The 27,357-nt window shown below is 30.5% G+C and overlaps 1 protein-coding gene across 1 annotated transcript; it reads right to left on the bottom strand.

Moving 5' to 3' along the window:
• Nucleotides 1–24: 24 nt before the first annotated feature.
• On the bottom strand, nt 25–27,357 carry LOC129302649 (pentatricopeptide repeat-containing protein At1g63400-like). The gene is made up of 2 exons (XM_054941558.1): nt 27,015–27,357; nt 25–2,162 (listed from the first exon to the last, which is right to left on the bottom strand). Exons 1-2 carry the CDS (start codon nt 27,355–27,357, stop codon nt 460–462), a joined length of 2,046 nt encoding a protein of 681 aa, XP_054797533.1. The 3' UTR covers nt 25–459.

Raw genomic sequence — 27,357 nt, 5'->3', positions numbered from 1 at the left:
TTTCATCTAATGTAGAAAAATATTATTGTCATATTTCCAAAAAGATAATAATTTCAGATGACAACATCCAAAAAAAAAAAAAATCACCTTAGCTATAGTTAACATTAATAATAAAATCAATGCATGAGTGACAACAATTGAGACACGCCAAGAAGTTGTTAAATCAAATTAGTAACTAACACTAAAGGAAGAACGAAAAAAGTCATGTTAAGCCAAAGAAAAACTAACAACCAGAAACCACAAACAATCAAAATTACACACACACACACACACATCAAACATAAGATTTAAACAAAACATGGGCAATTGAAGCTGACCATTATATAGGCCACAAAATTTACTTAAATGCAACAAATTTGTTAAATATTACAACAAATTTCATCACGAATATGAATGTCAACTATCAACTATCAACAATTAAATAGATGTGGAGAAAAATTTGCTACCCTTCTTTTATTGCTATAGGAGACCTCTAGTGAACATTTCATTCAGAAGATCCTTTGCCTTATCACTCTCACCCTTTCCTAAAAGGGGTCTAATAATTGCATCAAAGGTTACAAAATCAAGCGGGCATTTATTCTCTTTCATTTTATAAAGTAAGGCCTTTGCCTCATCAAACAAACCGGCTTTAAAAAGTCCACTGATCATTACGGTATATGCTTGGACATCCAAAGGATGGCCATTGACCAAAAGATATTGAAAAATGAACCACGCTTCATTTAATCTATTACCGTTGCACAAACCATTGAGAAGTATGGTATAAGTGCATGTATCAGGCTGAATTCTTTGGTCAACCATTCGCTTAAATAATGCAACTGCTTGATCAAGATGATGACTTTTGTACAATCCATCTAACAAGATATTATAAAATATTATGTCTGATGCATGACCACTAGCATGCATTTCATAAATAATATTCTGCACAAATGACATTTTCCCTGATTTGCACAAACCGTCAACAAGAGAGTTATAGGTGACAATATCAGGAAACAAATTTTTGCTCTTCATTTCTTTAAAGAGATTAAAGGCATCATCTACCATATTGAGTTTACAGAGTCCATTAATCAAAATATTATAACTAAAAACATCAGCAGCCAAACCATTTGTGATCATCTTATTGAATACTTTCCCTGACTCACCAACATTATTAATCAAACAGTATCCATCCATTAAAGAGTTGTAAGTGACTTCATCAGGTTTCACGCCACTCTTCATTATCATGCCAACAATAGCTTGAGCTTTGTTGACACATCCTTCCTTACAAGATGCACTAACCAATATATTAAAAGTATGAATATTAGGGTTGATCCCTTTAAGTATCATTTGATTAAACAATTTTGCAGCTTCTGGCCACTTATCCATGAGACAAAAACCATGTATTAGACAGTTGTAGGTCACAGCATTAGGAGACATTCCCTGATCAATCATTTCATGAAATAAATCACATGCTTCTGTTGTGAACTTTTCCTTGCAAAAACCATCAATAATTGTGTTACACATAACCAAATTGGGCTTAACCTGCCCCCTACCCATCTTTTGGAGCAATTTGACAGCGCATCTTGTTTTTCCCGTTTTGCATAGCCCGTTGATAAGGGTGCCATAACTAACTACGTCTAACTGAAACCCTTTTGCTAGAAGATCATCATGAAAATCTAAGGCCTTCCCAACATCATTATTGATGCAAAGGCCCTTCATCAGTGTATTCAAAGTAATCGTATCTGGCTGACACCCCACCTTAAGAATCTTCCCTAGGGCAGAGAAAGCTAAAGTCATTTGACCCACATGACAGAAACAATTAATCAAGATGTTCAGTGTAACCAAACATGGCGTGAATCCCTTAGATTCGACTTGTTCGAAAAGGGAGATAGCAGTCGGAAAATGTTTCATCCGTGCAATGGATCCTAAAATCTTATTAATTTGGACTATAGAGGGACGGGGATGCCTATGAAGCAAGGCGCGGAAAGAAGCCATGGACTCTTCAATGTTGCGAGGATTTGAGCCATAGGAACGAAAGCTGAAGTTGGTAGCAAGGGCAACAGGGAGGGAAAGCAGGAAGGAAGATGCAGACGATGTTGAAAGCAAAGGAAATTTGCAGAAGACATACCGTGACAAGACGATGTTGAAAGCAAAGGAAATTTGCAGAAGACATACCGTGACAACATCTGTGAGAATTAAGTGTGGCCGTCGCAGCTTTCACCTACAGAAGAGTCGCTGTGCGGCATGTGCTTTCGCTGCTGATCGGAGGAGGATATACAAGGCAATCCGCGAAAAGACCACACGAACTGATAGGATGAGGTACTTGCATAGTGTGCCTAGCAGATTCAAGAATGGCTTCAGGAAGTGTTCGGTGTTGTATGCTTTGCATTTTAGTGTTTTTAGATTTGTGAAATAAATATATTTGCTCTCATTTTAAAATTTAAAATGAAAAACAACAAATAAAAAAAAATCAATGCCAGGTAATAGAAAAAGCATGAAAAGAGGTAGAAATCAAGTTATCTTTAAAATAATAAGGTTTTTGCAATAGGTGTGTAACGGTTTAGTTTGGCCTATTTATTAAAACAAAATAAATAATAACAAGTTCATTTTTGCCATTTTTGTTTACCAATGTAACTCCTAAGAATCAATAACTAGTTATAAATACGATGTGAATGATTTTCTTTTTTTTTTAGTAAGTGACTAAAATCTCCGGTCTATTGTATTTTGTGTGGAATGGTTGCTGGATTCAACCTTTTTTTTTATATATATTTTTATAGAAAATTTTAAAATTATTATATTGTAGATAAAAATAAAAGATTGTAAGACACAATGATAAGGTGGGTATGGGACCCACAAGGAAAAAATGAATGATGAATTTAGGATCAATATTAAAAGATATTCATTCCACGTCATGATATAAAATATTTTTTTTAAAAATCTTACTTGATTTAAAATACAGAGTATTCAATAATTTTTATAATTATATAAATAAGTGTGCTTTAAAATTTGTAAGTAATTTTATTTACTCATCTTCTTTACATTTTACCTATATTAGAAATTTTAATCTTCTACTTATTTTTATAAATTAAACTCATTAAAATCTTTTTTTTTCTCTATTCCTTTATATAACAACTGAAAGTTGATGCGCTAGAAACTCCAGTTGAATAACAAAATAACAAGTGCCTCTTTGCAAAAAAATTTTTGTCAAGTCCAACAAAAAAATAGTAATTACTTGATTTGGGTTATTAACTAAAGTAGAAGAGAAAATGACAAGTTTCTGCATTCCATTTCTATTTGAATCAAGTCTAACCATTAAAAATCATTTACTAATTACAATTGAAAAGTTACTACTTTATTTGGAAACATAATTTTTTATGACAAAAAATTTAGGTAAATTAAGTCTCAGGGACTCATTAAGGTTACGACATGCTTCAAATTCAGATAGTGCTTATAAAGTATTTAGTGATTGTCCACTAACAAAGTCTTGATATTAATAGTAAAATTTGATCCCAAAATTTTTTGGGCTATGGGCGAAATCCTTATCAACTAGATCAATTTTTGTTGATTTCGGGAAAATAATTATATCTAAATGGCAAGTGTTTCTTTGCAAATTTTAAATTGAAAGCAAATATGTCATTTTACAAAAAAATTAAATTTCTAGAAAACTTCCTAAAAACTCCACAATAATTATCATATTTTGTGATACTTCTTTTGTTATTTGCACATTTCAAAAAAAAAAATTGTCATTCTCCCTATTATTTAGAATTTCTATGGCCTCCTTGCTTGTCACTTTTGTCTAGAGTAATATGTAGTTGCTTTAATTTACATGAGAATATTATATAACTAGTGTCAAAAATAAGGATCAAACTTGATGTGCCACCCATTTAAACCCTTATTTTAGGGTTAAAGTTTACAAAATCTAAAAAATTTTGTGTAACCGAACTTTTAAGCCTAGTCTTTTTATATGTAAAATTGAGGTCAAGTGACATGTTGAGGTCTGTATTTATTTTACACCTAGAAAATATTTTTAATTTTAAAATTAAATTTAGACTTTAAAATATATGCTTATAATTTAAAAATAAAATTTATATTTTTTATTTTTTATTTTTTTAACAATATAAATTTTATTTTAGAAAAAAGAAAATATAATATTGTAATATAAAAATTATTTTTTTAAAAAAATTAAAATAAATAAAGGCTTAAAAACCTTATGCCAAATTTGTTAAATTAGGGTAGGACTTAAAAAAAGAGTCAATTTTAAAATAATTGAGCTCATAGGAGAAAGTCCAATAGGACAAAGCCCATATAGTCCAACCTGCTTATTTCTTGTTGACTCTATTAGACTTATTGGTTGTTCAAAACATTTAAAAATTCAAAATTCTGTTATTTTTTATTTCTAAATTTTATTTAATTATAATATTTTACATATATTTGAATGTAATATTTTCCATTAAATTTTTTTTGATAAAATATATCTCACACGATTAACAATGGAAAAAATTATTTATATTATACTTTTATAATATTATATTAACAAAATTTTTAATTTATGTAGTTTTTAAATTTTTCTTTTATTTTAATATATGTAATATGTTACTTTAATTCCATATATTTTTGCTTCCGCTTGGGGGTAGGGCAGAAAAAGATAACTCCAAAATTGTTTTCATATAAAGTCCAACATTCTGCTTCAATGGTAAGAGATGGTGGAGGAGGAGAAAAAAATAATAGGAGAGAAAAATAAAGAAATATATGGCTTTGTTTATTAAGATTTCTTTTTCCTGCTTTTATTTTTAAAACAGTTTTTAAAGTAATTTTTTACAAAATAAATTTGAAAACAAAAATTTAAAAAATGTTGCAATTATTATTTTGAAAACATATTTAAAATTGTAAAACAAATAATAAATTTTTATTTTATTAACACAATTATCATTAATGAAAACATGATTTTTTCTGCCTTTTATTTAATATTGCAAAACAAAAAGTTTCTTTAATTTTTTTGAATTTTAACTTTTTATCTGCAGAACAAATGATGCAAAACATATTTTCAAAAAATTATTTTGAAAATAAGTAATCAAACAACCACATAATATTCTATCATTATGGTGGCTAATCAAGATAAAACCTGAAGAAAGAGAAAATTCTTAATTTCATACCAATAATAATATCCTTATTATTTGTAAAAAAATATTTATTATAATAAATTAGTATTTTAACATATTATTTATGTAATTTCCATTATATTATACTAATGGAATAAAAATATAATTACAATTTATCTCATTTCATTTTAAATTTTATTTCTAGAATTATTAGAAATACAATAATGTAAAAATTTTAAACTACAACCAAATGCAATAAAATTGATGAGAAACACTTAGGTATACCGAGTGCACCACATCATTTATAATTTGTCCAATTAAAATACTCCAAATAATCTAAATAAAATCTTGTGTGATATCTTTTAAATTAATTTTATTTTTATAATAGAATGTACATTTAATTTTTTGTCTTTTCTCTCTCAATATCATTAATATCAAAATCAATTTATACTTAATGTCATTTAAATGTCATGTTTTTATTGGACAGGCCACAGATAATGTGGTGCACTCGTTCTATCTTAGTATTTCTCTAAAATTGATAGATACATAATGTAATGTCCATCTTGACATTACCAAACACACAAAACACAAGACATGAGACACTAATACGATAACCAATATAATTAAATTTTCTTATATATGGTTATTGTAATCCTCTCCTATATCCGTTAGATACAGGAAAAGATTAACTAAATTACCACCCTACTCACATATAACTGTGATTAAATACTCTGTTTGAAAAGCGTGGGCCTGAAACTCATTTTGCAAAATCATCAAATTCATAATACATTTGAACAATACGCAGTGGAAACACATTATATGCATTCATAACAAACAATACATGCCTTAAAAACAAAGAAGTCAAGTTACAATGTGGGCAATGTATCATGGTGTGCAAGCCATGTGGCACAGAGCCACACACCCAGTTTTCATTTGTGTCATGCACCATGGTGTGAGACACCATGCGCCTTTACGCACAAGTCTGAATTTTTTGTTGTCATTTGACAATAAAATGACAAACTTCCAACGTCCATCATTTTCACATACGACGTCCGATTGGATTGATTTAAGCGCTCACACGAAACTTAACTCATAAGTTAACCGATGAGTCAAGTTTGAACATGATCTAATGGTTCGATCAAAATTTGGACACTTGGGGTGCAAAAAGTCACTTTTTCAAAGAATTTCACGTATCAAATACTCAAGTCGATCCTATTATCTAACGATCAATTTTCACATTTTTTAACTTGTCACAATTTGGCTCACTTAGCCTTTTCACCAAAAAATTACCACAAGTTCATTACTCAAACATTCACAACACATACACAACTAAATCTTAGCTCTTAATTCTCATTTCACCACATATATACACAATTGGGCTAAGATTTCATAGAATCACTACATTTTCTCTATTTCACTACTCAAAGCATGCATGCAATCTCTATGACAACTTATATACACAATAATTTAGTTCATTACACAAACTTAGAGCTTTCATATGAACACAGCACTACTATGTTAGCGCAGACTTTTTTCCCTGACCTGATCACTGCTCTGTCTTGTAAAAATATAACCACAAGGGTGAGATAAAAATCTCAGTAATAGAATAACTCACTACTGACAACTATCACATGCAACTATATGAAAGCATAGCATAATATATCATTAAACATAGCATATATCACATGTTTCATTTTAAATTCTTCAATATAAATCATCCCATTTCTTATACCAATTATTTCATCACTTTTTCCATTATCACTTTTTCACTTATATAGCATGATCACTACCGACCGAACCTCTAAATCACCTTGACTTGAAACCATAGGCTCGCCTTAGACTAATAAACACTCTTATTAGCTCTGAGCTCACCTTTAGTGATAGAATTACCTGATCAAAGGTGTTCTATCTCACTTTTGGACTATGGTTTCTCTTAGTACACACAATGGGGTGTTGTCGACTCGAACATTGTATTACACAGACACTAAGAAGTCTAAATCTCCAATACTGTCCCTTAATAGGTACTAAGGAGATAATCTCCAATACCGCACCTTAAAAGACACTAAGGAGATATAATTCTCTAACACCGTACCCCGTCAAACACTAAGAAATATATGCCATATAGTCTTATTACCACTCTTCACACGGGTGAACTCCCACCCCTATGATCATGCTTTTCGAACCAATTTGAGGTTCCCGATCACACATGTTTCCACTACATATAGCGTGTGTGTGTGTGCATATAAAGTATGAAATCACATATTTTCGCTCATCTATTTGGTAACAAGTTATTTTCATGTAACATTTACACAATGCTATAAAACATGCTCTGTTTTAAACAATTTCATGTAATAGATAGCACACTCATACACAGTTACACTAAATAGTCAAACAGAGAAAATTATTGGGTTCCCTCAACCCTTCCATTACTAGAAAGGTTACCTGTGGATTTCAACTATCACTATAGCTCATCACAAGCTTTCTTTCTCAACTTACACACATAATGTGCCAATCTACACACAATTTGCACCATTTAGTCATTTGGTCTAAATGGACTAAAACTATTTAATTACTACTTATGGCTACATTTAGCTATCTATTCTTTTTTATTTATCTGTTTTAAGTCCATTACTACTTATTATCACTTTATATTACCTCAACTGGTCTCATTTCACTCAAACATGATCTTTACCCTAATTTCCTTAATTTAAGGCCAAATCGAGCTTATGAGTTTAAAGCCTTATCGTTCAACTCTAAACCAGTCATAAAGCTCTAATTTAACTTCAAAGAACCTTTTCATTACCATTGATTAAGAAACAAACCCTTAAAATTTTACTGATTCAATTTCTCTATAACTCATTCAGAGAAATTTAGGTAGAATGAAAGGTAAGAGTTATATGTACCTTACCCGATAAGTTACTAATCGAAAGTGCCTTCCATTGCTCTAAAATTTCTTGCCCTAGCAGCCAAGCCTTTCTCCTCTTCTCCGTTTCATATTTTTTTTCTAATTTTTCCTTCTAAACTTCACCCTAATTTCACAATTTATAAGGTCATTTTCTAGTCCATGTGTTGCGATGCATGTAGCATCAGACACGGCGCATAGCACATTAAGAAGAATTCTCACCACGCACACTTGCTTCAACCCAAAACGCGATCCTTCCACCTTATATGTTCATTCAACATCCTAATGAGTCAAATTATCCAGTAATCATCTAAATCTCTAATCCTTTACTAATTATCACTTTACCCATGATTAATAACTAATCACAAGATTAAGAAATTCAGGATGTTATAGTTATCATACCACAAGGGTTAGAAAGGAGTTTAAGAAATTAGAATCCTAAGAAAACCCTTTTTTAAAAAGTTGTTAAAAACTATTAAGCAATATAGCAAAAGCAATAAAGTCACTTTAGTCATATAATATCTCAAGCAAGCACTAAAAGAGACATTTCAAGTTACCTGAAAAGTGCTCCATCCACTGCGGTGAATGGCATAGAGAGCTTAAGGCTTTAGTTGTGCAATGCATTACGACACACATGCCCTATGACGCGACACATCACTGCTATCATGACAGCACTCTGAGTCTAACTTTCGAAGTGTGCCATTTTGCCATCCAACATCTAATTTGAGTAATTCATGTAACATCCTAAATTTTAAAATTTCAAGTGTTTAGAAGAATAAATTCATAAATTAAGTGAATTTTTAATGAATGATGTTTTTAAAAGACTAATGTAGTTATTGGATCCTTGGACAATCTTAGAAGAAGGCTAGGTCAGAGTTGGAGCATAACAGGGCTCGGAGTGAGGCCTAAACTTAATTTAAGCTTCACTGTGCCATCCGCCACAATGGACACACAATGCACCGTGATGGATGTGAAAAAATTTGCACATATCAAATTTGTGAACTAGATAGAAAAATAGAAAAGGGAAAGAGGAAACGTAAGAGGGTAATGATGAATAACTTGGGATTGTTAGGGCTTGACCTTGAGAACTATTTGGAAGCATTTTGGACAAGATTCATCCTTAGGTAAGATTTTTACATCTCTCCCTATCCCTTTTATGCAAATTTTTATATCATTGGGGTAACGTGGGCTTGATTTTGGTTTTTCTTGAGTTGTGATCGAACCCATTGCCTTAGATAAGGTCTTGAGGAGTTAAATCAAGCCTGTAAATCTAAGTTTATGGATTATGCAATGATTTGAAATTTTTAGTTAGGGTTTGGATAAACCTTGAGTGGAATTTGAGAGTTTAAGAGCAATGTGGATAGAAGATTAGTGTTATTAAACCTAGAGAAATTAACCCCTTTTAGCATAATTTTAAGAACCCACTGTATCAAAAATTTTACTTTGACACCATCAACTTTCCCAACACACTCTGTTAATTCCATTTAGTACCCAAATACTCAAATAAACACCACTCCTTTACCCATATTACTCCCAAACACCCAAATTCTAGTTAGAGTTCGTCTAAACCTAAACTAAAAACTCTAAATTTCTGCATAATCCATAAACTTAGGTTTAGAATCTTGATTTAACTGCCCAAGATCTTAACCAATGTAATGGGTTCGGTCACAACCCAAGAAAAACTGAAATCAAGCCTCAAACACCCCAAAAGCATATAAAATTTGCATATAGGAGGAAGGAAGAAGATAGAAAGCTTACCCAACAATAAAGCTTCAAAGCTTTCAAAATGGTGTTGAAGATCAGCCCTAATAGCCATGAGTCCTTCCTTCATCGCTCCTCTCATTTTCTTTCTTTCCCACTTTTGTTTATATGTCTAGATTGTGAATTTGGCATATGTAGATTTGTCCATCCACTGCGGCGCATGGTGCTTTTGCCATGGCAGATGGTACAGATTGGTCCAATATGATTTTTAGGCCCCTTTCTATGCCTTGATCTGCTTGAACTCCTACATAACCCTCTTCTAAGGCTGCTAACAAAACACATCATTAATCATGAATTTGCTTATTTTGACTAATTTGCCCTCCTAAACACTGGAAGTTTCAAAGTTTGAAACTTAGGATGCTATAAATAAGGATGGGAAATAGAAAAATGTTTGACAATAAATTTGGAGGTAGTGTTTTCTCACCAAAATCTCCCTATTTTTTAAAAAGTAAGAAAAAACATGTGGACTCTATTTTTCTCCTTTTTTTTCTTTTAGTCATGTGGGGGAAAAATGCAATTTTCTCCTTGATTTTCTTTTCCCCCAATCTTAGTTAGATAGTCCACAAGTTGTCAACCTAATGTTTGTTTATTTTAGAACTAGATTCTAACTCCTTTGTAACAAATTAAACTAACAAAGATAATCACAAAATGTTTAAATCTATTATAGAATTTAGATTGGAAAGAGAGAGAAAGAAAAGAAAAAGGGAAATAGAGACACTAAAAAAAAAGATAAAGAGAGCAAATTTGAATATGTAATTCTCATTGGAAATTAAAGTGTGAAATTAGGTATTATACTGCCTTTTATTTATAAGCATTATTATCATATGAATATATATATCCTAATCTATCCAAATCTTACAAATATAATAATAATATAATTAAATATCAAACCCTATCTAAATTCTATTTAAATTATAAATTATATATAAATCTATTTAAACCTACTTAAATCTTAATTATTTTTTATTTATTATAATTACTTAACAATATTTATTATAATTACATAACAATACCCCTCCCCCAAAAGACCCTTGCCCTTAAGGGTCATGTACACAAAAAATTGAACCAAACTAGATCCCTAATGCATCTTAATTAAATTGCCTCTAAACCAAGTCAGAACAAGAACAAGCATCGGTGCCCTTAAGGGTCATGTACACAAAAAATTGAACTAAACTAGATCCCCAAAGCATCTTAATTAAGTTGCCTCTAAACCAAGTCAAAACAAGAACAAGCACAGGTGGCAAGGAAGAGGTAGAGAAATGTGTAACACCCTCTCTTAAAAACATTTTTATTAAATTATTAGCATAAAAAAACTTTTCAAGATAAAACATTGGAATACCAAAGATACAAACAAGTAACCTAGGATAATTAAAGCTCAAATTATCTTCATATAATTAGTCAAATGACATAACAAATTATTTGAAAAAGGTTTTGATATTATATAGGGGCTCAATTCTCACTTCAACTACTATTCAATTTAAATCCTCAAGATAGAATGAAATTAGATATAAACATTTTTAAAAGAATTAATCAAATTACTTAAAAGTTATTCAAATCCAAGTAAATAACAAAGTCCTCCTAGATCATGGAAAAATAATGATGGACAAACGACTTGTGCCAAGCCATCAAACGAAGCCTACAGGCTTAGTTCTACGACTCCTTCCCTTTTGCCCAATTGGTAACCTCACTTGAAAAATGTTAGAAGTAACCTTTAGGAACAAACATCTCAGTAACATATGGGAATTCTGTAACATCCTAAATTTTAATCTAGGGCTTTTTACCAACTAAAGATAGAATTAGTAAATAAGTGGATTAATTTAATTAATTATGTTTTCGGATTGCTAATGGGTGTTTTGAACCATTAGGCAGCTTTAAGGTCAGGCTAGGACTAAGTTTGGATTGGATCGAGACAGGATGACATGAGACAAGTGAGAATTTTTTTTCACAATGTCACATGCTATTACATGTGTATGCTATATTACGGCACATGGCCATTTACCAACCTTAATAAGTCATAAATCAACTTTGAAAATAGAAAAGAAAATTTGTTTTTAAAGAGCATGGCGCAGAAAAAGAGGAGCTGTACTAGGGTAATACTTGAGGTGATCTTTGTAATGCCCACCTTGACATTACCAAGACACAAAATACAAACATGAAACACTATTATGATGACCAGTATTAATTAAATTTTTTATGTTAGGTTATCATAATACAAGGGTTTGAAAAAATAGTTTAAAAGATTGAGATCCCAAGAACAAACCCTTTTTAAAATAATGTTTGAGCAAACAATGATTTAAAACAAGTATAAAAGAGTAATGGAAGCATGGAAATACATTAAAGCACATCTAAAAATTAAAAGGCCAAAATGGGCATTCTCCTAAAATACCCCATCCGCTATAACATATGTGTCATTTGTCGCAGCAGATGGCATCAAAGGATAAGTTTCCTTGCTATGTAGTGTACCGTGGGGCACATGTCTTGCACTATAGCACACACCTACTATCATAATAGCACTCTAGGACCAACTTTAAGAGTACGCCATTTTGCCATTCGATGTCTGATTCAAGTGATTCAAATGTCCGTTAAGCTACCTAACTATTGGCACCGGTTCCACAACCAAATACTTAACCATTTAAAAGTTAGGCACTTGAATACAAAATTTTCCATTTCCTTCCAAAACACACACAGTGGTGTCCAACTCACCAACCTAGTGCCAATAACCTTAAAACTACTTGAACCAATTCAATAGACTATAATGCACTTGATTAACTAATCATACAATAATAACTGCATTTCAAACATAATTTGCCCATCGAAACCTCGAATTCACATAATTTAAGGGGCCTGAGCAATAACACACTTAACCAAGCCACAATCATCCATACACATATAAATATCATAATAATGTCACTTGTACTATTATCTCGACCTTTAACATCATTTTCATGACAAATACATCACTCGAGGTTGAGATACAACCAATTATACATTCTCATGTAAGTGAACCTAAACATCAAAGTATGATCCTAAGTTGGCATAATTATTATAAAATATTTGTTATAATACCAAAAGAGGGAGAAAGAGCTATACAACTTTAGCTTTTCAATTCTCAGTAGTCCCTTCCTTTCTTTTGCCCTTATCGGCCTTCACTTGTAAAAATATAACCATGGGGGTGAGTCAAAGACTCAGTAAACAAATAATTTAATCTATCCATAAGTATACAAGAATATTATATAAGTGTGTGAAATAGCAAGTAAAGCAAGTTATCGAATACATTTTAAACACATGATATCATGCAATATTTCATACAATGCATGATCAACATTCTCCACTTTATATCCTTCTTATTTCCTTTGATTGAATTTGGGTGGGCTATCAATACAATAAGATCAAGTTCATGTGATTGGACAAGTCTAAGCTCACCAACCATAGGAGGCAGTCTCAGCCAAAGGTTCCTTTGCCCATTATGGACTATTGATTCCCTCTTTCCTCAAATATCTAAGGTTTCATATGCTTAATCTATCTCAAATAGTATTGGGATTTCTAAACATAAATAGGACTATATATCGAGGCCTCCACGGTGCCAATATACTATATGAATTCATACAAATATCCCTTAACAACTCTAGGGTAAAATCCCACCCTCTCATAGTGATCATGGTCATACCATTTCAATCATACACATATCTCATGGATAATCATATAATGTTTACTTGACAATTCATATTTTTATTTGATTCACAATTTGTATAAAAACACATAAAAAGGATTTCATGCATAGAGTAAAACTTTAGTTCAATATCACTTCTCACAAGTTTTTCAAATCAATAAATCACACATAATTCAACTTTTCATATAAAATACTTAATTACAACTTTTCAAGCCTAGAATCATTCAAATATACAAGCAAAAGAACTAGATTATCCGATTATCTCAACTCTTTTGTCACAAAAAGGGTTATCATGGCTATTTTTCAATTTTACAAATATCCATTAGCTCAACACACACAATCAATAGTTAGTTTATAAGATTAAACACTAATCAATAATTATAGCTCTAATTAGACCCACTTTTAGCCTAATTTTTAGTATCCATTATACTTAAAATCTTAATTTAACACCATAACACTTTCAACATACTCCATTAATTTATTTAACTCTCAAACACTTAGATTAACACAAATTTCCGCCCACATTGCCCCAATATCAAAATTTCACTTAGGGATCATCCAAACCCTAACAAAAAATTCTAAATCACTACAAAATTCTTAAACTTAGGTTTAGAAACTTGATCTAACTTTTCAAGACCTTAAGTAAGCCAATGGGTTTTGTCAAAACCCAATAAAAAATGAAATCAAGCCCTAAGAATACCCAAATCTAAAGAAAATTTGCATAGAGACAAAGGAGAGTAGTAGGAAGCTTACCTAAGTGTGTGTCTAGCTCAAATTATCTCAAAATTACTCTCAATGTGAAGCCCTAGCAGACCTCAAGCCTTCCTTTATTGTCTCTCTTGCGTTCTTCTATTTTCTCCCTCCTTTTCAGCTCATGCGATGATTTGATTTATGTAGATTTTTTCACATTCGCTATAGCATATGACATATCTGCCATGGCACATGGCATAGTGAAGCCCATAATGGGTTTTGGGCCTCACCTGATGCCTAATCTGCTCAAACTCCAATTATGCCCTCTCTTAAGGCTGTCCAACGGCCAACGGCCCATTAACTATATTAGTAATCCAAAAACATTATTACCTTATAATTCACTCAATTTTACCGATCTACCCTTCTTAACACTTAACTTTCATAGTTTAAATTGGAGGATGTTACAATCTTGGAGGTGGATTTAGATTGTCACACACTTTGGTAAGCTTCTCATCATTCTTATCTACTCCTATACCTTGGTTTCAAGAAATATGGAGTGAGAAAGTGTTGACATGAGTGAGAAAAGTTAGGAATCCATGTGTTAAGTGTTGCACATGGTTTTAATAGCTTAATCTAGGATCCTTGGACTTAGGATAAGTGATCTCATGAAGGCATCAAATTAGATATAGATGTTTTTAAAAGCATAATCAAATTACTTAAAGTTTTTTAAAGCCAAGTAAATATTAAAATCTTCCCAGGTCATGGCAAAATAATATCATCTATCACATTAAATTATTTTTAGAAGTTCCAAAAAAATTTTTAATTATTTTTAGAAGTTGAGTAGCTTATGAAAATCATCACAAATTTGCTTTTTTTTTTTTGGATTCTGATTATTTTTAAAAGTTTAAATAAAATAATAAAAACTCATAAAATATATTTTTTCCAAAAAAATAAGTGATTTTTTTTATAAAATAAGTTAAAACAAACAAGCCCAAATAACTGACAAACAACATGTGCCAAGCTATCAAACAAAGTCCATAGGCTCAGTTCTATGGCACCTTTCCTTGTGCCTAATTGGTACCCTCACCTGAAAAATGTAAGAGGTAACATGTGAGACCAAATGTCTTATTAACATATGGGAATTCTATAACATCCTAAGTAAAATATTATAGTTTTCTCATATTAAAGGATAAATTTTTATTTATATTATTCTTAATGATAGTTCTTAGATATTTTTCTTTCCATTTGTTTAATATAAAATGTTTTAATTGATAAAGAATAATATAATTATAATTTTTCTCTTAAATTGTGTTACCATGAACAATGAGAATAGTGTCACTCAACTAAAAAAATGAGAGCATCATCATATATGTTATAAGTTAAATTATAATTTTTTTTTCCTTGAATTGTGTTAAAAATAATAAAAATATTTTTTCATGTCATGTACTATGTGTATTGCATTAATCTGACTTGGCAATAACTATATTAATAAAATAATAGTTAATTAATGGTAGAGAGTTCTTAAAAACAAAATTAAAAGTTGGGGATTAATTTAAATGTTTAAGTCTCAAATTTTAAAAAGGTTTTATACATTTTAGCCTTGAAAATTTGTGAAATAATATATTTGCCCTTAATGTAATTTTAAAATGAAAAGTAATGGTTAAAAAAAAAATCAGTGACTAATTTTTTTTTGATACAAGGCTGTGGAAAAAGTGTACAAAGAAATGGAAATCAAGTCATGTATAAACCTATAAAGTTTTTATAGTGAATTTAGCGATCAATTTGTGTGGGCTATTGACTAAAACGAAGAAAGTGACAAATTTTGTCTACCATTTATGTTTATCAGTGGAAGTACTAAAAATCAAATAAATGTTAGAATTGGGAAATGATTGTTTAGTTTGGGGAAATGTTACAATTGAATAACAAATAACAAGTGGCTCTTTGTAAAAAAAAAAAAATTATTCAAGTCCAACAAAAAAACAAGATAGTAACCATTTTAGTTGTGCAATTAACTAAAACATAAAAAAAATAACAAGTTTCTTTCTTCCATTTTTATTTATGAGTCAAGTGTAACCATTAGAAATCATTTACTGATTATAATTGAGAAATGACTACTTTATTTGGGAAAATAATTATAACCGAATATTAAATAACAAGTATTTCTTTGCAGATTTTAAATTCAAGGCAAATATGTCATTTCACAAAAAATTTAAATGCTAAACAATTTCTTAAAAACTACACAATTTAGTATCACATTTCAAGATACTTATTTTGTTATTTGCATATTTCGGGATTTTTTTTGTCATGCTCATGATTATTTACAATTTCCATAGCCTCGTTGTTAGTGGAGTAATACGTAGTTGCTTTATTTTTTGTGTAACCGAACTTCTAAGCCCTACTTTTTAAGCTTCATGAAAACAAGCTCAAGTGACACGTTATCTCTAAAAAATAAAATATTTTTAATTTTAAAATTAAATTTAGACTTTAAAATATATGTTTATAATTTAAAATTTAATTTTTTATTTTTAAACGTTATAATTTATATTTTAAAAAAATGTGATATTATACTGAGAAAACTAATTTTTTTAAAATAAAAAATTTTAAACAATAGGAAAAAAAAGGCTTACAAGCCTAACCTTAAACTCATTAAATTAGTGTCAGACTTAAGAAAATAATTAATTTTAAAATAATTAAGCCTATGGGCAAAAGTCCAATAGGACAAAGCCATATAAGTTGAACTTACTTGTTCACTCTATGTAAGATTTATTGGTTGTTTTAAAAAAAATGAACATTCATCATTTTTATTACTAATTTTTATTTAATTATAATATTTGTATATTTATTTGAATGTAAAATTTTCATTGCAAAAAAATGTGATATTTTATTTTTAAATTACAATTTTACAATAATATATTAACAAAAAATTTAATTTATGTAGTTTTAAAATTTTCTTTTATTGTAATATAGGTAATATGTTCTGTTAAAAATGAGAGATTCATATTTTTAGTATGTCCAACGGTAATAAATTGTAAAATGTTAATATGAAGAATAATCTAATCAATATTTTATTTTAATTCCATATATTTGTGCTTTCGCTCCTCTGATTTGCAGAGGGTAGGTTAGAAAAAGATAACTCCAAAATTGCTTGAATATAAATTCCAACATATTGCTTCAATAATAAGAGCAAACAAGGAGGGGAAACGAAATAATAGGAGAAATACGGAGAACACTGCTTCGGAAAAGATAACTTCTTAAATGAAACTTATAAACCTCAAGGGATTAGTCTCGTAATTATCAACTGTGAAAATACCTTAAAAAACATAAAAAGAAAAAAATAGGAGAGAAAAGTAAGAGACATATGACTTGTCTGATTATGTTTTCTGTTTTCATGTTTTTAAAACAATTTTGTAAAGTATTTTTTTAAAACAAGTTTTGAAAATACAAGACAGAAAAAAATCTGTTTGATCATTATCTTAAAAAACATATATAAAACAGTGAAATAAAGGATGAAAGAGTTTTTTTTTTGAAGTAAAGCAATATATATAAAATAAATAAAGTAAAAGTAGTCTAATTACAATAAATAAAAGATTTAAAAGTTAAAGCATCCATGGCAAAAAACTTTAAACAAAAAAGAAAGTCTTCTTGTAGAGACATCAAAATGGATATGCTGAAAGATAACAAGAGGAATTTATTTCTAATGTAGTAAAAACTTCAAACAACTGAGAGATAGACTATTATTGAGTTGCAAAATTGTGAATCCACCAAAGAGCATATAAAAAACAAATGAGGTAAAATAAGCAAAAAGGAATTTCTTGTGCTTGCTTTTGCATAATAAAACTGATGAGAAATTGAGAGGTTTGAGACTTCCAAAAATAGCAATCAAACAAAAAAAAAAATTGTCATTAATAAGGATATGATTTTTTTCTGCTTTTTTTTTTTAGTATTGCATGATAAAACATAACAAAAAATTTAAAAAAATTCTAGTTTCTTTAATATTTCAGAACTTAAACTTTTTTATCTACAAAACAGATGAAACACTTTCAAACTACTTTTTTTTTTAACCTTTTGTTTTCTAAAACAAAAAAAAATTTCTAGAAACAGAAAATCAAACAACTCTATAATTTTCTCATTACACTGGCAAAGCAAGATAAAACTGGAAAAAGAGAAAAATTCTTAATTTTATACGGATAATAACAACCTTATCATTTCTAAAACACATTTATATATAATAAAAATTAATATTTCAACATATTATTATATAATTTACATTTTACATTACTAATGGAATAAAAATATAATTGCAAATTATTTTAAAATACCAAATACAATAAGATTGATAGATGCAAGGATGGGAAATCGAAAAATGTTTGAGGATAAATTTGGAAATAGTGTTTTCTCTCCAAAATATCTCTATCTCTTTTTTTTTTGAGAGACAAGTTGGGAAAAAAAAAATTCTAACTCTCTCATTTAGTCACTTTCTTCTTTAGCCACGTGGGAAAAAAATATAGTTTTCTCCCCACTTTTCTCTTCCTCCAATCCCAAGTAGATGGTCGACAATATCGTCAACCTAATGTTTGTTTATTTTTAAACTAGATTCTAACTCCCATGCAATAAATTAAACTAACAAAACCAATCACAGAACGTTTAAATCCACCATTGCATAAGGTTTCAAAACCAACACAGCACAAAGGTTACTAAGAAAATGTTAAATACAAACAAAAAACATCTACTATTACAGAAGGTATAACATCAACCAAGATGCATACAAGCCCTCAGTGGTCTTCCCTTAATTTTGTGGATAGTCACTTTGTCTCCTTAAAAGCCCCATCCATGGATTCACAAATACACAACAATGTAGAAACAAAAGAATTAACATAAGGTAGCAAGTATGAAGATAAAAGGACAACGTTGTGATCATTTTTGCTTGATAATTTATGACATAATAAAATAACAGATCTCAAGCTTGTGACGGAAATCAATTTTTGCTTGATAATATATAATATTAAAATAGATAACGAGTAAAAAGATAAAAGGACTATGTTATGATATTTCAAGATAATTGTCTTTTTAATAAATAAAAAAATTAGACATATATAATTCTTTATATACTCTCTATAGATCTCAAGATAATATATTGGTAACTAGTTTATGGATATTTAAAAAAAATTAATTGAAAACTCAATCTCTAAAGAAAATTTTATATATTTCTAATTATACTCTAATTTAACATTTTGTATAAATGTTTTGATAATGACAATTAAAATTTATCATTTTTAAAAATTCATAATAAAGTATAATTAAAAAAATAATTATAAAAATTATTCAGTATCTTATATTTTGAACAATAAAAGCTTCTGCAAGATGTCCTGTTATGCTTGCCTCTCATCATGAATATGGTTGAATTATTTCCCTTTCACATTTTGATCATTTTGTTTTTATCTTTATTTCTTTATTCTGTTTCATTCCTATCCGTTCCTGCAACCATACAAGCCATTAAGCTACATGCAAAGCATCTAACGCAATTAATATATTGATACACAGTCAACGTTGGAGAGTCAAAAATGCATATGACATGTGAAAAGAAGCCAATGAATGCTGTTCTAATATTAACAATCCTTCTGTATTGTATCACTCATCAATGTGTCATATATGATTCATTTTCTACATAGAGTTTCCAGCTAAAAGCATATATTTGATTAGCCTTCCAAAGTGGAGGAATATAATGAAAAGGTACATGGAGGAATATAATGACAATTCATAAAGTAGGAAGAACAAAACAAAGTGACATATGAAAGTAAATTCAAAGAAATCAGTTACTATGTAATGAAAAAGTACATGGAGAAGGAAAATAGAGTAAATGAATAATTCTTTATGGACAACAACTCTTTTGTACCATCTGTCTACCAATCTGTGTGGTTATGTAACTGATAAGATTCATATGGGAGCTAAAACAATGAGGTCTCACCTATGAGATGGAGGTAGGACATGAGTTTTGTTATTGTATTTATCATTTAGCATACACGGACTTGTATATAAGCCCTATACTTTGTCAGTCCATGAAGTTCAAGGTCTTTCAAATTCTTGACTTGCTAAGAGCTTTGCTCTTGAAACCATATGAATTTTCTTGACTCACCAATAGCCGTATCTAACTTTAAAACCCATTGACATTGGCAAAAAAATAATATAATGTTAATGCACAACAAGTCATGCAATCACACATTTGCCATCCAAGAACTTAGCTATCTGATTTAGTTCTCGAGTAAGAACAAAAAATGGAATATAACCATTAAACTCATGAAAAAATAAAAGGTATAAATTCACAGAAGTCATGCAATCAATTTGTAGCCATTCAAGAACGTTGGCAGATGATATAGTTCTAAAGGTAGAACAAGGAAAGGAATGTAACCTTTAATGCAATATCACTAGGTTGAGTCAAGATATAGTTTATCATATCCAGCCATAGAATGCTTCAAGTTTGTTATGAATAGTGTTCAGCAGTAAATTTTCCAAAAGAAATAAATATCCTTATATATGGTCTAGAATAACCCTAACCTAATGATGAATGTCCAAAGTATTCACTTTATTCACAATCTTGAACAATTTACAATGCAAACATGAAGAAATGGTGTGAACTTGTTTCAAGCTAGTATAATGTCTGTAACCATTGTTGTTGAGGGAAGCAAAATTAAGAGACATATAATGAAATGGGAATCAAAATTTGAAATTTAAAATTTGAACTTAAATCCAGAACAAAAGAAATGCCCAAAACAAAACCAAAACCCACGTGAAGCCTATAAAGTAATGAGAAGGTTTAGTGCAGGGAGCATAAAAAACCGTTTAGAGCATTCAAGACATATAATGATCGGATAACTATAACAACCTCCAAAGCTGCAAAGTAAAGCGATGACACTAATATAAGCCATTAATGTAAATTGCTACTGTGTTCCAAGTCTAAAGTTGACTTTGTAAGGAGGAGTTTTAAGGGATGCAAGCCCACAAAAAATGTGCATAGAGGGGGGAAAATCAAACAGGGTCAATCAGTACACCAAACTAGGCCAACCATTCATTCAACTTAAACAACACCCTGAAAGAAAATAACAATGAAAAGAAAACGGGGAAAAGAAATGAGGCCAAATTTTCTACTAATTAAACATCACCCTAAAAAGCAAAAAGAAAAAAGAAAGAGACAAGAGACAAGAAGACCAATATACTTCAGATTTTCTTAAAAATATCAAATAAAGTGCTGTTTCTTACATAGGCAAAAAATTTAAGAGAGAAATTATGAGTCATGAGAGTATTATGTCGTTAAAGCATTGAGCATAACAATCTCACAAATAGAAAGACAATTACTTTACTCCAAGAAGACTCATACAAGAAAAAGAAATGTAGAATTTTGGAGACCATCAGCATGATAGCTTACACAAAAACACAAATCCATGTCCAATACAATAGCACCTTTCTTCTGAAATCTCACATTATGCACCATATTGATAAACAAAATGACTTAAAGCATTCATATGGAATAGCTCAAAGTTCTAGATACATCAACTAAAGCGCACAAGAATTGAGGATGAAACTCAAGCAAACAAGTGTCCAAGAAGTTACACCTTTATGATTTAGTGGTATACTTGTTCTATTTGACAAGAAAACTATATTATCCCTAATTTAGATGAGTACACATGAGAAAAAACTAGTGAAGAGAAGAAAAATACCCAGCAGACAGCTACCAACTATACTAAATGATTAAAAACATTTAGTCTATGTTCATAAATGATTAAAGAGAAGATAATGAAAAACATGATTTTGCCCACAAGGGTGGAAGCTTCCATAACTTGACTAAACAATTCAGAGGCATATTATAGAAGCATATAAAATTAAATAGATTAAAGTCTTGTCGTTACTTACTTATGACAGTGAATGAATTTGTGATGCCGTAAAAGTTTGTATATTATTTATAGAAGCAACTGAATAAATAGATACAAGAGGCCCTTAATCACAAGAGAGGATCTCATCGAGATTCTAAGGATTAGAGGATCTAGCCAATATTATAGGGATAAGATGAAAGAGAAAAATAAAAAGAAAGAATCTGATCCTAACAGACCTATAAACGATGTTGACTTCTAGATTAATTAAACTAGTTATTGATTTAGGGTTTTTGGCCTAAAGCCCAATAGGTGTGCCACACTAACAGACAGGAACAGAGGCCAATGAACACACTCAAGGTTTGTTGTCAAGTTCTTTAAGTAGTTCAATGATGCTCATTCTTTTTCATTTAATTTAGAAAAATGTTATTGTCATATTCCCAAAAGGATAATAATTTCAGATGACAACATCCAAAGAAACATCACCTTAGCTATAGTTAACATAAATAAAGAAACAATGCATGAATGACAACAATTGAGATATGCCAAAAAGTTGTTAAATCAAATTAATAACTAACAGTAAAGGAAGAAGGAAAAAAGTCACGTTAAGCTGAAGAAAAATTGATAACTAGAAATCACAAACAATCAAAATTACACACACACACACACACACACACAGATCAAACATAAGATTTAAACAAAACATGGGCAATTGAAGCCGTCCATTATATAAGCCACAAAATTTACTTAAATGTAACAAATTTTTTAAATATTACAAGAAATTTCATCATGAATATGAATATCAACTATCAACAATTAAATAGATGTGAAGAAAACTTTCTAACCTTCTTTTATTCCTATATTAGACCTCTCGTGAGCATTTCATCCAGAAGATCCTTTGCCTTATCACTCTCACCCTTTCCTAAAAAGGGTCTAATAATTGCATCAAAGGTTACAAAATCAGGTGGGCATTCATTCTCTTTCATTTTATAAAGTAAGGCCTTTGCCTCATCAAACAAACCTGCTTTACAAAGTCCACTGATCATTGCAGTATATGGTTAGACATTCAAAGGATGGCTATTGACCAAAAGATATTGAAAAATCTATTGTGCTTCATTTAATCTACCACCCTTGCACAAAGCATCGAGAAGTATGGTATACATGCATATCTTAGGCTGAATTCTTTGATCAACCATTCATTTAAATAATGGAATTTCCTAATCAAGATGATGACTTTTGCACAATCCATCTAACAAGATATGCAAAATATTATATTTGGGGTATGACCACTAGCATGCATCTCATAAATAATATCCTAAACATATGACATTTTCCCTGATTTGCACAAACATCAACAAGATAGCTATAGGTGACAATATTGGGAAATAAATTTTTATGCTCCATTTCTTTAAAGAGATCAAAGGCATTATCTACCATCTTGATTTTACATGATCCATTAATTAAAATACTATAATAAATAATATTAGGAGCCAAGCCACTCTTGACCATCTTATTGAACAATTCACTTGACTCACCAACTGTAACACTTGCCCCGAGTGTTATTCAAAAATCACACAATTCAAATAAACTAAGTGTAGTTAAGGAGTTAATCCTAAAATCAATTTAGGAAACAAATCATTTAAATCAATAACAATTTACATAATAGCAAAACACACGTATAAAACCTCTTATAAAAGTATAAAGGATTAATATGTAGCGCATGAAAGCAAATAAGGCAAACAGGGGCAGTTAATTGATATCATGACGGCATTAATTTTGCTGTCATGACAGCCCTCTTGGGCAAAATTTTTAAGAGGTGCTGATTCACAGTTTGGCCTCCGATTGAAGTAATTTTAAAGCTCACATGTCACATTCAAAGGGTACTATAAGCGTACCAAATTTTAAAAAGATCCAACGGTCAAATTAAAAATTAGACATGTTAAAATTTTGGTCATTTTTGCTGTTATGACAGCTAAAAAGCTGTCATGACAACACCTCCGGACTAACTTCCGGGGTGCACCATTCATCATTCGACCTCTGATTAGAGTGATTCTAAAGCCCACATTTCACTTTTAAATAGTAATATTAGTATACCAAATTTTGGAAAGATCCAATCGACGAATTGAATTTCATGCATGTTGTAACATTATCAATGTTGCTGTCATGATAGCAAAAGTGTTGTCATGACAGCTCCTCCAGACCAAATTCTAGAGTGTGCTGTTTCTCCGTTTGGTATCCGATCGACGTGATTCTAAAGCCCACACAAAGCTTATAAAAGGTTTTACTTGTGACCTAAATTTTAGAGAAATTCAATGGTTGGATTAAGATTTGAACACTTGAATGCAAAAGTGCAGTTTTTTTAGTAAAAACCATTTTTAAAATTGTCTAAATCTCATCGTAATGGCCACAAACTTGTGGGAACACTTTAGACATGTCAAATAGGACTAAAAACATTTGATAGAACATTTAAATGATAGAAAAACCCTTTATACCAAAATTTGACCACTTGGGTGCCATTTTCTAAAATGGACCTTAAATCCCTAAAATGCACAAATCACACAAAAGTGGCCAAAAACTATTTCAAATATCATATAGACATATGAATACACATGCTAAACGTTTTCACTTAGCTCAGAGATCTTTGTGGGGCCCACGCACCTACTCTCTCTATCCAAGGTGTATGTTTACCCATAGCACACCATTTACAATGCAACCACTTTGTATTTGCTTGTAGAATTACATATATACCAAAATAAATATTTGCTTGTAGTGAAAACTTGGTCTACTAAATAAATCCATCAAAACCACACACCATAGCTAAGTTTCCTAGCCACAAGTCTACAAGCAAACAAAAATTCATACACAAGCCATACAATCCACACATACTCACACACATATACATAATCATATCCTACTGGCACCCTAATCCTAAATATATTATAATGTACTTGCTCAAAAGAAAAGGGTTGCAATTCTTTATAAATCACAAGCAAACCCCTAGCTTAACTCTTTTCCCTGTCCACTTATGGATCTTTCACCTGGACCTGTAAATATTGTAAAGAAAGGGATGAGACAACCACAGTTTCAGTAACAGAGAAATCAATATTCCTTATTACAAGGAAAGCCATGGTCAAGTAAATAAATAATAGATTCAAAATAACATATAATTAACCAATTAAAATGCTTGAATGCATGAGATAGGCCAATATAGCATTTCCTGACCAATAGAATGCCCCTTGGCACTCTTTAACTTATAGGTAAACTTTGTACCTATTGTACCTCCACAAGCACAACATATAAACTAAGGCATAATCTAATCCACTGAACCGCCTGTGCCCTTTCGACGTGAATCTTGAGTAGTTAATGCTAACTTCCTCCCAAAGCTAGCCTGACTTACTCTCCATATAAAGGCTACCTTAGCCTAAGCACTCAACCTTACACTTCATATGCTGGATTCCCTCTCCCACTGAGAGGTGTCGAACACTCAATCTATTAACCACTTTAGTGTATTGAGCCCACAATACAAAAGGTAACACTTAGTACTGACAGTGAGCCATAGAATATCATAAGACCACATTTCCCCATTGGTGAACTCCCACAGAGATCATGCCTCCTACCTTTTCCTACCTTTCTTGAGTATTGATCACTTTAACATTCAAGGTAGTATAACACTCATAATTCATCCCTTAAGCGGTTCCTTAGCCTATCTAAGGTACCAAATTTAGTTACACTTCGTTAAGTGCAACTCTTTATTTTTTATGATCATAATGCATGCTAATAATCTTATTTCCATAAGTAACATCAATATTAAATAGATAGTAAACATAAATGCATTATTATTAAAGCAATAGCCCATAAACCCCTCTAAAAAACATTTATTTGCATTCAATTGTTTAAAACATGTAATGCATGCTAGATGATATTATCTACTCAAAAATAGCTAAACAAAGCAATAAGAAAAATAAATTCCCCTGTTACCTCAACCCCTTTGGTACCAAAAAGGTTTCTCTTGTATAAAATAAGACTTGGCTTGTTCCTTAACTTCTCAATAAGTTCCACCAATAATTCTTTACAACATATAAGTGATCCACATCACTTATCATGACAAATAGTATTAATGAAAACTATAACTCATACCTCACACAACTTGGGTCTATAAGCCATAATCCATCCCAATGGTCCATGTATTAAACCAACTATTCTCATAATACCATTTAACCACCCAAACCATTTATTAGCCATCACTAGGCTAATTTCCAATTTATATAATTTTTAATCAATTAAAAACCTTCACTTAGTGTTACCAACTTTCACCATTAGCCCTTATAATTAAAATCAAACTTTAATTTAAATCTTATTGAGCTCAAATAGCAAAATTATAACTAAATCAAAAGGCTTAAACTATTGAGGAGTAAAACCCAATCTCTTAGGATTTAATTTATGCCCAAAACACCTCTTTTCATCCAATTATCCACTCAAAACATTAGATCAATATATAGAAACTCAAGACATCTTCCCTAGGATCTAATGAAATAAAAGCTTACAAGAATAAAGCCTTTGGGATCAAAATTTAAAAATTTTCTCTTCCAAAAATTTAAGAAAATCAAGAGGGAAGGAAGAAGATTCAATTAGGGAGTTTACCTATTGTGTAGCCGAGTTCACAAAGGTCATAAAGCCTCCTAGATCCAAGCCTAATTCCCTCTCTTTCTCTTCTTTTCTTCCTCTCTCCCTCTCGTGCGTTTCCTTTCTTTTCCTTGTTTCATTTCTGCATTTCTACGTTTGTTTTCCCTTTAAAATGCTGATATAAAACTTTAGGAAAAATTACAAGGGCCCAACATTTTTTTATTATAGCACAAAAGCCTGAGTCAACTTTGGTAATTTTTTTCATAGTTAAAAATAAAATAAAACCCAACTTTTTCTTAGTAAAAATTCAAACTCTGGATCTCTATTAAATTATTCTAAATTTTAATTTAATTATAGATATTTTATTTTATTTTTAAAATAAATTCGAGTCTTAAAATTTTGGGATGTTACACCAACATTATTAATCAAACAGTGCCCATCCATTAAAGAGTTGTAAGTGACTTCATCAGGTTTCACGCCACTCTTCATCATCATGCCAACAATAGCTTCAGCTTTGGTGACACGCCCTTCCTTACAAAATGCACCGACCAGTATATTAAAACTATGAATGTTAGGGTTGATGCCTTCAAGTATCATTTGATTAAACAATTTTATAGCTTCTAGCCACTTATCCATGAAACAAAAAGCATGTACTAGAGAGTTGTAGGTCACAATATCAGGAGACATTCCCTGATCAATCATTTCATAAAATAAATCACGTGCTTCTGTTATGCACCTTTCCTTACAAAAACCATCAATAGTTGTATTCCACAT

The sequence above is a fragment of the Prosopis cineraria genome, unplaced genomic scaffold, assembly GCF_029017545.1.
Source record: "Prosopis cineraria cultivar Desert tree isolate PC_DT_omini unplaced genomic scaffold, ASM2901754v1 PC2, whole genome shotgun sequence".
Taxonomy (NCBI): Eukaryota; Viridiplantae; Streptophyta; class Magnoliopsida; order Fabales; family Fabaceae; genus Prosopis; species Prosopis cineraria.
The sequence above is the reverse complement of the archived record's forward strand: the minus strand, read 5'-3'. Positions and strand labels throughout refer to the sequence as shown.